The following is a 13,644-nucleotide window of genomic DNA, read 5'->3' as shown; positions in this document are numbered from 1 at the left end:
GGGAAACATAATGGTTATTCATATAGATACTACTCAAAAAATTTGGTTTCGGCCTGGAGGGGGATGTGTCACGAGAAAAATCTTATTTCTCTGGACTAATATTGGTTATGCTGTATTAGCTTTTATAATAAGTATAATAATAACTATTGTCATATTTCAGATTTTAATGACTCGCGATATCCACAATGGTAGGTTTATAGTTCAATACCTATTAAGTACAAACAAACACTTTATTATGCTGTCTAGTAGTTACTTTATTTCACCTAAAAGCTTAATGTACATTATTGTGAAACAATTTACATTAACGAACATTATCAGTTTGTTACCACAATTTATATTACCAATGAGTGTGTTTAACATAGTGAACAATAATTAAACTTAAAATTAATATTGCCTGTTATTTGTTAGACCAGGTGGTACAAGAGGTGAATCAAATATGAACCGACCTTTTCTAATAACTTTTTATTAAATTTTAATTACAAACATTAAATAATACCTACTCCATTTTTCTATATACATTCCTTCCTTATGTATGCATTTTTCCCAACGACTAGGAAGTTTGTGTATTCCATTTTCATAAAAAGAGTGAGGGCCGGTATCTAACCAATTTCTCACGAATTGCTCCACTTGATTATCTTCACCAAAACAACTCCCTCCGCCTAGTGCATCTTTTGGACCGAATATGTGGTAATCATATGGTGAAAGATCAGGACTGTATGCAGGATGTTCAACGAGAGTCCAATGCATTTTCTCTATATTTTCTTGTCAGCTGTATGCGGTCGGGCGTTGTCATGCAAGAGTAATACATCTCGTATACGACATCCCCGTTTTTTGGACATATAGGCAACTCGAACACGGTCGAAAAGACTCCAGTGATAAGCTGCATTAATCGTTCGTCTTTCATGAAGAAAATTTAGCCACAAAACCTCACGATAATTCCAAAACATGTCGCTAAAACTTTGCCTTCAGACAAACGAGTTCTCGCCTTTATCGGATAATTTTTGGACGTCATTGATGACTTTTGTTTTATACGGCATCTTGTCCTTTACGAACTTGTCTAAGCTAAAATTTCACTTGTGTATTAGACAGTCTTGATTCCCATATTGATTTTTAGTCTTCGCCAAATTTCAGTGGGACCAACATTTTCTTTTGCAAGGAATTTGATAAAAATGCGTTGTGCCACAGCCACCTTTACTTTACCGTTAAGTAAAGGTGGCTATGGTTGTGCAACCGAACATAGCCATCCATGGCACTACTCTCTCGCTCATCGCAACAGTACTGCAACTGGCAGTGGACGTCATTAGAGAACAGGCGGTAGCGCGCAGTCACACAGTAGACTATAACCTGCCACCGCAGGACTAATTTAGACATATCCGCCAGTTTATGCTAAGTGGGTACGGAAAGGTCGGTTCATATTTGATTCACCCACGTATCTGTTTTAGGTTGGGTAAATTGTATATTATGATCCTATTTTTTCGCTTCGAAATATTATTAGAAATTATAATTTCATCATACCGACATTTTTGTGTTTTCTTTTTCGTTCCTATATGGCAGCTGTGCATTTTAGAAAAATTTCATGAAAACAAAAAAATCTTGCAATTAAATTTACTGAAAGATTGAATTGATTCAAAACTAAAAAATAATTATTATGATTGCAAAATTAGCAAAAACCATTAAAAATCGGGTCAAAAATCAATGTTTTCATTTCGCAATGATTCTTTCAAAGTCGCTTTGTGTTTCAAAGCGACTTAAAACACTCAAAATTTACCAAGAATATTTCTTTAATATCAAAACACAGGACATAATTCCAGTAGAATCAATGTCGTAGCTTTTGCAAAATAATGTTGTGATTTAAATTGTTTAAAAAAAGTTATTATTTTTCGAAATTATGCAGAGGCAACAAAAAAGTTTTAAGTACCAATTTTTTTACATATTAAAGAACACTTAAGCTTTCCAACAAAATTCAAATCTCTTAAATCCGTTGACCAGGGAAGCCTATGTAATTTTTAAAATTTTACAAATTTTTAAGGTAATAAACTAATACTTTTATTTAAAATTAAAGGAGTTAACAATTTAAAGGACAGTATTATATGTATCTACATTAATTATTAAGAGGGGGCCGAAAAATAAATCTATTTTTAGAAAAACTCGAAATCGCCAGATTAAGATAAGGTAAGTTAAGTACCTACATGCAAAACAGTGTATATTTCAAAAATCTGACGATTTGAGCGGGGTGTAAGGAAATGGGTGAGTCCCAAAATTTCACAAGAAAAAAGCAAATATATCGCAAAATGAATGACAGATCGAAAAACTATAAAATAGTTACTCAATATTTTTGAAAAATCTATCGAACGACACCAAACACGACCCCCCCCCAAGAAGGTGGGATGGGGGGTTACTTAAAATCGTAAATGGGAGCCCTCACTTTTATTGCAGATTTGGATTTTTTTACGTAAAAATAAGTAACTTTTTTACTAAGACATTTTTTAGAGTTATGGATAAATGGCGCTGTAATCTAAAAAACCATTGTTGAAAATGGAAAATTAAATTAAGGATGGAAGGTTCCCACTAAAATGGACAACTTTACTTAACATTTTTGGCTTTAGAACCTACTCTTCACAACCCAATACGTCTCCAAAGCCAAAGCGCTAGAGCGACTGCACATTTAGTATACTTTGCTCCCCCACCATAAAAAATAAATAATAATACGCTCTTAAGAGTATCATATTTGAAAGCTGTAACTTCCGGGACCCCAATTTCAATAAAAAATATTAAAATAGGTTCATTAGAAGCTCAGTTAATTAAAAATTAGTTTTGCTATTTTTAAGGCTTGATTTAATTTTCGAGCCGGCTGAAATTGCTGTCCCCGCCACGATGTCTCGTCGATAGTGCTGTATTTTTAAACATGTAAATCAACATTTTACCCCGGTTCTACAAAAGAAATTTTACGTGAAACTTTATAGCTACTAAGTTCTTGGCATAATGAAGATATTGGTTTAAAGAAAATATCTCAAATTAATACATTTTTTTTTAAACTTACATTTCAAAATTTATTTGGCGAAAACTACTTAAGGAAGGGTATGGTTTAAAATATTAAATTATTTTTTATTTCAAATAAAAGTGCATACTTTCAACAATACTCTCTGCAAATTTCAGATTGATCGGAGTAAAATTACCAGAGATGCAGCGTGTTCAATATCCCTACCTTCGATTCGCTTGATGAAGAAGATGAAGATGCAGTTGTCAAAATTTTAAACGCATTTTTCTTAAAACTGCTTTTTCAAACGCAGTGGAAACTGTAACTGAAAAACTACTTGACCGATCTACCTGAAATTTTGCATTTATTTTCTTTAGACATTTCGTGAGGTAACACCACCGTCGAGATATTCGTTTTGTGCTTATTTTTTGTTCAACAATAATAAATCTGTTGATTTTCACAAAATTTTTACAAAAAATCTTGATTTCTGAGCGATACCAAAAATTCATAAATCATTAAAAATAAAAAAATTCGACGTTGTTACCTCGTAAAATTCATAGGCTAATTAAATATTTTTGAATTTTTTATTTCGTAGGATACAGTGACGAGTTATGATGTTCACCGCAAAATCCATTTTTTGAGCTGTTTGTCAAAATTTGCTTATTTTTCAATGTTTCCGATTGAATTTTTATTAATATTCTTTGAATTGTACTTAATATGTTTATTCTATTTATAGTACGTTCTTTAAAGGTAAAATATTGCAAAACCTCTAAATTTTAAAGAACCGCTTGGATTGACATGGAATTTGGCATACACATAGCTAACAAGTCAAAGAAAAAAAGTGTTATTGCGCCGATGTGTGCTTTTGCCCTAGGGGTGAGTTTCACCCCCTTTTGGGGGTGAAAAATATATGTTCGAAATAAGTCCGGAAATGGATAAAATTCTAAGCAACTTTTGCTCTATTAAGTTTTTTCACCAAAATCATACTTTTCGAGTTATTTGCGAATGAATATCTTAATTTTTCTACAACATAACCACGTTTTCAGACGAATTTTCGCAAATAACTCAAAAATAAGTATTTGGTCGAGAAAAAATGGTCATAAAAATATAGCACGTAAAAAAGTGAAAAACATGGTGTATATATTAGGTCACTATTTCTAGTAGAAGAAGAGTTATAGCTAATGAAAAATAGGTTCATATTATTTGTCAAATTCCAAGTCGAATATTTTAACGGGCCATAACCAAAAAACGAAGCACTTTTTTGGGTAAAACTCATTTTAACTTTTATAAAGTGTTTAAAAAAATGCTTATTTTTGTTTTTTAAAAAAAAATTTTAGCATCAAAAGTAAACAAGTTACTCTCAAAATAAAGTTGGTACCTTTTTTGGTAAGCAATCGGGAAAATCACCTCCTAATTAGCATTTCAAATGATACCACTCCACAAGTTTTTTACTCGCGTACGTATTGATCATAATATGATCTGTAAGTTTTATCGGTTCAAAGTCCTTATTTTTGAAAGAGCTGTAGTTAAAAGGGCTTAAACGAGTCACTTATCACGAGTGTATGCAAATTTAGAAACACCGAATCTTAACCAATTTTTGTCTTACAGAAAAACAAAAAATACAAAATATTCAGAAAAGCTGACTTTTTTATTGTTTAAGATTTTTGGTATCTCTAACAATTTTTAATTTATTTTGAAAAAAAAAAAATTTTTAAAAATTTATTTTAAAACCATTTTTTTTTCAAAAATAATCATTTTGAATAGATGAAGCTTACAGATCATATAAACACAATATAAGTAAAGTAACTTGTAAAGCGGTAACGATTAATTTCATTTAAGCTGCTAATTGGGGGGTGATATTCCTGATTTTTTTTTTGCCAAAACAAAAGGAACCAACTATTATGAGCGTAACTTGCTTACATTTGATGCTAGAAATTTTTTTTATAAAAACAGAAATAAAGCTTTTTTAAAACACTTTAAAAAAGTTGTAATGTGTTTTCCCCAAGAATGCTTCATTATTTGGATATTTCACATTGAATTATTCTATTTGGAATTTTTCGAATAAGAACCTATTTTTCATTAGCTATAACTCTGCTTTTGCTAGGTATAGAGACCTAATATATACACCGTTTTTTTCACTTTTTGATAGGCTATAGTTTTGCTAAGAATATTTTTTTCGGCAAATGCTTACGTTTTGAGTTATTTGCGAAAACCGTCTAAAAACGTGGTTATTTTGTTGAAAAATGAACATATCCACTTGCAAATAACTCGAAAAGTATATATTTGGCGGAGAAACTCTATAGAACAAAAGTTGCTTAAAATTAGGCAGTTTATCCATTTCGGGACTTATCTTGGACATATATTTTTCACCCACTGGATGGGGTGAAACTCACCCCCAGGGTAAAAGCACACATCGGCACCAGATCACTTTTTTCTTTGATATGTTAGCTATGCATATGCCAAATTTCATATCAATCCAAGCGGTTCTTTACAATTTACACCAAAACCCGTGAAAGAATGTACCATTAAAAATAAAATAATTCTCGTGACCCGTCAAAATAGCCCGGTCAAAACAGCCCCGTCAAAAAAGCCCCGTCAAAATAGCCCGAACACAAAATAGCCTCGACAAAATAGCTCGCAAACAAAATAGCCGCGACAAAATAGATCATAATTATTTATTATTGTCAAAATTACATAATTATTTATACAAGGTGTCCAAAAATTTTTTTTAATTTAAATTATTTGACAAAAAGGAAGACTGTATTTAATTTATTTAATTTAATAGTTATTTATGATATTAGTGTTAAAAGTACACGTTTAAGGCACGCATGTGAAAGTTTGCAGAATGAGCGATAGCGAATTCTGCAATTCACATGAGTGCCTTAAATATGTACTTTTTAACACGCATATCATACAATATTTTTTCTACAAACGTAATTACAGGACAATAGCTACAAAAACTTTTACTTGAACTTGACTGACATTCCATTTTTATATTTTTTTTTGACATTATATCAAAATTGTCTATACGGTCAATACGAATTGCAGTGCCTTAAAAATATTTTAAAGCACTAGTGCCTTAAAGTAGCATTTTTAACGCACGCATGGAGTGCTAAAAATTGCATTTTTAACACGGTTGTAGAAAAAATGCATTTTACTGTTGCCCGAAAACAGAAAAAATTTTTTATAAATTAACATTGATTTTCGCCTAACTTAAATGTTCAAACTTCCAAGAGGCAGGAAAGACAGGACTCGAGTTCTCTGAAAAGACCATTTTTATTTAATGTGGTTAAGATAAACATTTGAATAGAGGATAATTACCATTTCCGAAAAAATGTATTTTTAAGGAATTATTTCATGATGAATTCTGAAGGGAGCTTTTTTTTCGGGGCTATTTTGTCGGGACTATTGTGTCGGAGCTATTTTGTGTGAGGGATATTATGTCGGGGCTATTTTGTCGGAGCTTTTTTGACGGGGCTATTTTGACAGGGTACCAATAATTCTACCATAGCTTCGAGAAAAATTCATAACCCCCCCCCCCCCGTTAATAGATTTTGATGAAATTTTGTACAGTGTTTTTTATATTAAAAAGATATTATTTATCGATTTCTAAGGTTCTATGTGGCTCTTAAATTTTTTTACTTACTATATAATTGTTTACGATTCTCTATGGCTTGCTATTTTGCAATAATATTAGTTATGTTTTCAATTTGCAATTAATTCTACATTGGAAATATAATTTCAAAACACTTTTATTTTTAGAAAATTTTTCTAAAATGCGTAGATGCCGAGATATAATAACAAAAAAGATAAAAAAATGAACTGTTTTAATTATTTTAAAAAATTGTTTAATGAAAAATTTAGTCCACCTTCGGAAGTGTCTACATTCTACATGATGAAAATGATCATTTCGAACAATATTTGGAAGCGATTAAAGCAAAAAAATAAGACATAATATACGATATAGGAAAATGTACGATTTACCCAAATAAGGGTGTTTCAAAACAGATACCGCCAGGTCATGAAATATGATTTTTGGCTAATAGTCGAGGAAATGAAACTGAAAAAATAGCAAAACCTCGCAATTTTTTCGTCCAACATCGATTTGTACAAAAATTTGGGATTAGGCTCATTTCACCCTTTAGTTCATTTTCTATATTGAGCCGTTGTACGCTTTTGGTTTTTTAAGGGTGAAACTACCCCTAAAAAAACTACTTGTAAAAAATTATAAGACAACATTTTAAACTTACTTTTAAACTAACTAATATCGTCAACATTTGGTTCTTATTAGTTACATAGTATGTAATTGTTTTATGCTTTAAGATATACTATCATAATATTTCAACCCTTAAAATAACCCGTTGGAGCTATATATAAAAAATTAATTATCCTAAATGAATAATTTCGGCTTGTATCGATTTACATAAAAATTTGAGATTAGGATAATCTCATCATCTACTTCATATTCTATAACATCCTCAAGGGTGTCGATTATTTTTAAAGAGGTGTAAACTACCCCGTATTGTCAAAAACAACACTGTAAACTGTGTTAAAAACACTGTAAACTTTAATATGGGAAAAATTTGGTTTTGATTGGGTAAAATATTGATTGTTTTATGCTTTAGGATATAATATCATAATATTTCAACCCTTAAAAACCACCCTTAGAAGATGACAATTTTTATAAGTAGATAATTTAATAGATCTATACAATAAAAAAAAGTAGAATTAAAGAATTACAAAAACATTTATTTACACAAAAATACGAATTTACAAATATGTAGAAGTACAAATACAAATGGTTTTTAAGTCACTTTCCAGTATACGAATCAGTTATGTGGTATTATACATGCATTGAAAATGTTCCTTAAGTGGACTATTCGAATATTTCGAAAAAAAAAAAAATAGTTTTATTAACAAAACTCCTTAATTTTTGATGATTAAAAGTTTTTTCAAAAATAATTTTGTAGGATTTTTGAATAACTATAAGAATTTGTAAATTAAATTCCGTCAGATCCCTTACTTTTTAATTAAGGTGGGTTTAAAGTTCTCGAATAAGGGAGTGTTTGATCCTAAATAGAGGATTTAAACCGCTATGTCTCGCTAACTATTGACTGTAATGAAAATCTATGGACAATATAAATTTAGCTATTATAAAAGCTACAATTTAGTAATCGATCATTTTTTCGTATCTCCAGTATTTTCGGAGATATTTGAAAGTAAAATGTGAAAAACACGAAATGGCAATTCTAATTTTTCTAAAATTAGGCCTTTTAAATAGGTCAAACTTCTTGGGTGTATTTACAATACAAATATACAAGGAATGACAAGAAGGCTAAAACCAATTTTTAATTAGGAGGGTAGTTAGGGGGTTATTTTCACTGATTTTTTCGTAGAGAAAAGCAGGTACCTACTTTTCTTGATCATGAGTCGCATTATTTTGGTGATAAAAATTTTTTATTATTATTTTTTGAAAGGTTTAATTGTGTGCTTCAAAAAAGATAATTAAAGTTTTAATCGAGAAATGCAAAATGTTCCCGTTATTTGGCTTTGAATATTTCAAATTATGCATTTGACGAGAAATGCTAACTTTTAACATGCCGTATCTCGGTTTGTATTGGCTTTAAAAATATTATAGAAAAAGCATTTAGTTTGTGTTACTAAAAGATACAATTTTGTTATCTGCAGTTTTTTTGATTAAATTCATATTTTTTCGAGGTATTCTCAAAAAACCCTCTAAAAAGTCGATTTTTTCGATGAAAAACTGTTACTTCCAAGCGCGAATAACTCGAGAAATATTAGTTTTACCTACGAAGAAAATGTAAAAAATAAGATTTCCTTAGAATTACATTTTATATCGATTTACATGGTTAAAATGTAATAAAAAATTCCCACCCCCGAGATGGGTGGCAGCCACCCCCAAGGTATTAGCGTACAGCGGCATGATATAGACAATGATCCTTGGACTATTCCCTACCTTCTGTGAACATTTTAAGGAAATCCATGCTGGACGAAAAAATTGCGAGCCAAAATGCTTCATTTCCTCGACATTATTATTCCTATTGTGACGTACCTAATTGAGAATATATTTAAAAATATTGGTCAGTATACTTCGAGTACGAAAATAATTTGACATAAATCCATAGTGTTTATTTATAAGCTGCATATTTCGTCTTGAGATTTCACGTAATCTTGTGTAAATGTTTCAATATCGGAATGTTTTTTACATTTATTTAACATAGTTTCTGCAAAGCAGTTGGCAAATTCTTTAGCTGTCCTAAAACAATTTTAAAGATAGGATTAGTTATATAACTAATAATATATTTTTAAATGATAGTAGGGGTTGTGTAATAGCTTATTTGAATGGTAATTTAATTCTATATTCAGCAATAGATTGACGACAAAATTCGACGGATACCAGTCGAAAGAACAAGCTGGTTTTAGAGGGGGATTTAGCAGAAGTGACAATTCATTAAGTATGAAAATTCTTAAAGAACGAGTAAATGAATACCACATATCTCTATATATAGCGTTAATAGATTTCGAAAAGGCTTTTGACAGTGTCAATCATTAGGCAGTGAAAAGTTCTTTGATTAACAACAGAATTGACCACAGACATACAGACCTAATGGCCAATATATATAAAGAAGCCAACAATTAAAGTATACGAAGGAACACAATCAATTCAAATAAATAGAGGCGTAAGACAGGGTGACACAATATCACCGAAACTTTTAAATCAGGCTCTGGAAGATAACTTTAAAAAATTAGAATGGGAAGAAAAAGGTATAAAATTTTTTGGACAACCTGAACCACCTAAGGTACGCCGATGACATCGTATTAATAACCGATAAAAAAGAAGAATAGTTTTTTTAATGAATGTATTTTCGGTTTACCATATCGATGACTAAATCATAATAACTTGTTTATATTATCGCGACCTATCCTAAATGTAAATACTTGCTAACTACAACAATAATCATAATATGTTTCTCGCCCGAGTTAATGTTTAAACCTTTAAATAATAACAAACATGACAATCCAATGTTACTCGCGGTTATTGAATTCAAGAACAGATACTACATCGATTAATGACTTTGAATGAGTTTTAAACATATTTTATACAGAATGTCCTATTTTATATTACATAACCGCCGTTTTTTTTAAAGAAAATCCTAAGAAGAGAAGAAGAATATCTGACGATATATTCCTCTTTCCCTTTTACAAAATGTTTATGGTTACCTAATACTATTTTCAAAAATTAAATTTCCTAACTATAGATCTAACTATATAAAACCTAGATAAGGGATTCTGTAGGTTAACTGTAATCCTAATATATACCTATGCAAAATATAATCTCAAGATATTTACATTTTTCCCTATTTAACTAAACTGTCTTTTTTAACCTATCACTATTTCACGTACTTTCACGTCGTGTCTTTTCGTCCTTTTTTTCTGTTCACTAATTCACTTCATCAAAACAGTGTCCACAGTGAATTAAATTAATACTAACTTTTAAATAGCCTTTTAGTGCATATAAGCCGTAAATAATCTAATTGTAATAATAAAATCTCGAATCTAATACTTCCTAAGCTAAGCTAAATATTACCTAAACCTCTATTAAGCGGTATATAAAAAATTAACGTTACATTGCTAGTTCATCTTATTATTTCAATCTGATTTTGATTAATTATTATTCGTCCCTTCCTTTTTAATACTTAATAATAAAAAAATTAATGTCTTTTGTTAGAATAAATATTAATAAATAATGTCATATAAAGATTAGAGCAAATTTCTTTTAGTTGTCTTTTTTCTAATATTAACACTTACTGTAAGAGATTGTCTGTTCATGTTCAAATACTTCCATTTTCCGCAAAAATTTAACCTGAATTCATTATCTACATTTAAAATTATTTACTTAGAGAAAAAAATTACCACCTTAATTCTTAAATATAATTCAATGATTAGCTACTTTTCTGATTAGTATATTCTTAATCTTGCTTATTTTCTGACAATTTTTATGTATCTTTTTCCATTTTCCCACATATTTTACTAAAAATTCCCTTTTTTTTCTTCTTCTTCTTGTCTGGCACTACAACTATATATTTCTTCATTTTTCTTCATATAACAACACTTTTACAGTTTACCATATACATATTTCATATAAATCATTTGTCATTTAATCATCCTAATAATCACTTCCTTTACATCCCTCAATACCTACGTTCGACTAATCAAAGTGGTTTCACTCGAGTGGATAGTTCAAATTCTTCTACATATTTCTCTCATAATAACCATTTCATATACTAGCCACGAAACCTCTGCATTTTACCTAAATAAAAGCGGGTATACCTTCGTTGCATAGATCAAATTCTTCAACATATTTCACAACCTCAATCCCTTGCTTTAAATCCATTGTTTAATCACGAATAATAATGAATAAAATAGGTACCCATCAAAACACAGAGTGGGTCTCTAATAAGCTTTCAAGCTTCTGTAAATCACTTATTACCTTCCTAATTTGACAAGAGGAGTGGGTTTCTTATTGTCCCAAATTGCCTCATAATATTCAGCTTATAATATTGTTAGTTCTTCTTCTAATCTATACAGTTCTTCTCCAAATTCTTTATCTTGACTCATCAGGTCGGTTCGTTAAATATAGGACTCTTGCTTATATCAATGTTTGTCTTAAAGCTCTTATATCAACATATGTCATCACTAATCATTATTTATTAAAAAAAGTCATTTATATATTATTTATCAAAAATATTAATTCAGGTTCATATTATACAAAATTTAACATTTAATTTACTCAATAAAGATCAATAATAAAAACAACTGGCTAATAACAACTGAATAATATTATACATATTCGACAAAAATTCAATAAAAATTCAATAATAGCATATAAAAGTTAGATAAAAATATTCAAAATCGGTTCATATTTCAAAATGCGATGGACATTCTTAAAATAATTCGCTATTAAAATAATAATTCGCATAAAATATTCAAAAATAACCATACTTAAAATCGAAATCGGATAGAGATTTTTCAAATAAATTCAATAAAATTCGATAGCAAACACAAATATTCAATGTCCAATAATAACACATAAAAAAACGAAGGAAGCATTTTTAATAAAAATATACATTCTTACTTAAATTTTATTTTCACTTTGTCTTTGCAATGTCCGCTCACTGGGTTGCCTGTCTTCCTGAGTCCTGGTCCACCTTCCATTTTGGCCGTCTCCATTTCCAACTTGAAGTGTCCATTATCAGAACACCCTCCATGTGTGATGTTAATGGCTTCTGGTCCCAATTAATTAAAACTCTTATTTCTATTCAAATACATATATTTTCGGTTTACCATATCGATGACTAAATCATAATAACTTATTTATATTATCGCGACCTATCCTAAATGTGATTACTTGCTAACTACAACAATAATCATAATATCTTTCTCGCCCGAGGTAATGTTTATATACACCTTTAAATAATAACAAACATGACAATCCAATGTTACTCGCGGTTATTGAATCCAAGAACAGTTACTAAATCGATTAATGACTTTGAATGAGTTTTAAACGTATTTTATACAGAGTGTCCTATTTTAGGTTAAAATATTATCTGAGAGTTTTTACCTGCATAAACTTGTCTTTGAAAGTAAATTATCATTGTTTGTATTTCCTTCTTTCAGTTTAAGCAGACAATTTGCGTAATAAGTTTGTGCGTCTTCTTGCATAATTTTTTGCTCACAATCTGTCATAGGTGTACCTATAAAAACAAAAATAATGAAGAGCTAAAAAAATAGAATCAAAATAATTCGATACTTATAATAATACACTTTCTATTGCGCCGCCTATGTTTTACAAAAGGTACCGACACTTGAAGTGGAATTTTGTTTTGATACTTGTCCAATTGATATCATAAAAACTCTACCGGGGATCCATCCCTTAAGCTGATGCCGCACTGCAGGATGCTAGATGGTGGCTTGGAGGGTGGATTTTAAAGGTGGATGGTGGAGGAGCGCTGCATCCTGGACGCAGTGAAAGAGTAAAATGAAGTCAGAAGTCAGTATCCAACTGACTGCTGAGGAATCGTTTGTTTCATTTGTTACGTTACATTTGATTTGTTTTCTAGCATATCGTCCTATTGCAGGTAAAACTCACTAACTATACTTTTCAGAAAGCGGAGAAAAATCGACTGAAGGTATTTACAAATTGTTTTTTAGATTCACCTGACTTGAATATTGGATTTTGTCAATGCAACTGCAATTAATAAATAAAACACATATTTTAAGCCATGTTTCGTCACATAGTGGGTCTGCTGAGTCACAAATTCCCCTTTTTATACACAGAACTTATTACGCTTTCCTCCATAGTGTCCATAGCCAGGCTACCCGGATGGAATATCAAACACGACTGATTTGGGTGGATAGACGCCTGGCAAATCGCCGGTTGGTTAGATGTAGGGATGGGAAAAACCTACCAGTTTTAACCTAAAACCTGTTTTTTACTTCGCAATAACCGGTTTTACCGGTTGTTTTTTGTCCCGGTTATAACCGGTTTTTTCATTTTAAAGTAAAAACCGGCTATTAGGTTTGTACGGTGATTAGGAAAAGGTTAGGTATTATTTTCGATCCCAATCATAATTATTATTCTTAAG

The 13,644-nt window shown here is 30.4% G+C and overlaps 1 protein-coding gene across 1 annotated transcript in view; it reads right to left on the bottom strand.

Moving 5' to 3' along the window:
- Nucleotides 1-229: 229 nt before the first annotated feature.
- Nucleotides 230-13,644, bottom strand: part of LOC126879762 (uncharacterized) — a 118,385-nt gene continuing 104,970 nt past the window's right edge. The window contains exons 5-6 of the mRNA XM_050643014.1: nucleotides 12,621-12,753; nucleotides 230-9,254 (exon numbers count right to left, since the gene is read on the bottom strand). Coding sequence (XP_050498971.1) covers nucleotides 9,131-9,254; nucleotides 12,621-12,753 — 257 coding nt within the window. The 3' untranslated portion in view covers nucleotides 230-9,130. The remainder of the gene's footprint in view (nucleotides 9,255-12,620; nucleotides 12,754-13,644) is intronic.

Source organism: Diabrotica virgifera, chromosome 2, assembly GCF_917563875.1.
Source record: "Diabrotica virgifera virgifera chromosome 2, PGI_DIABVI_V3a".
Classification (NCBI taxonomy): Eukaryota; Metazoa; Arthropoda; class Insecta; order Coleoptera; family Chrysomelidae; genus Diabrotica; species Diabrotica virgifera.
Note: the sequence above shows the minus strand (reverse complement) of the source record. Positions and strands in the feature narration are given on the sequence as shown.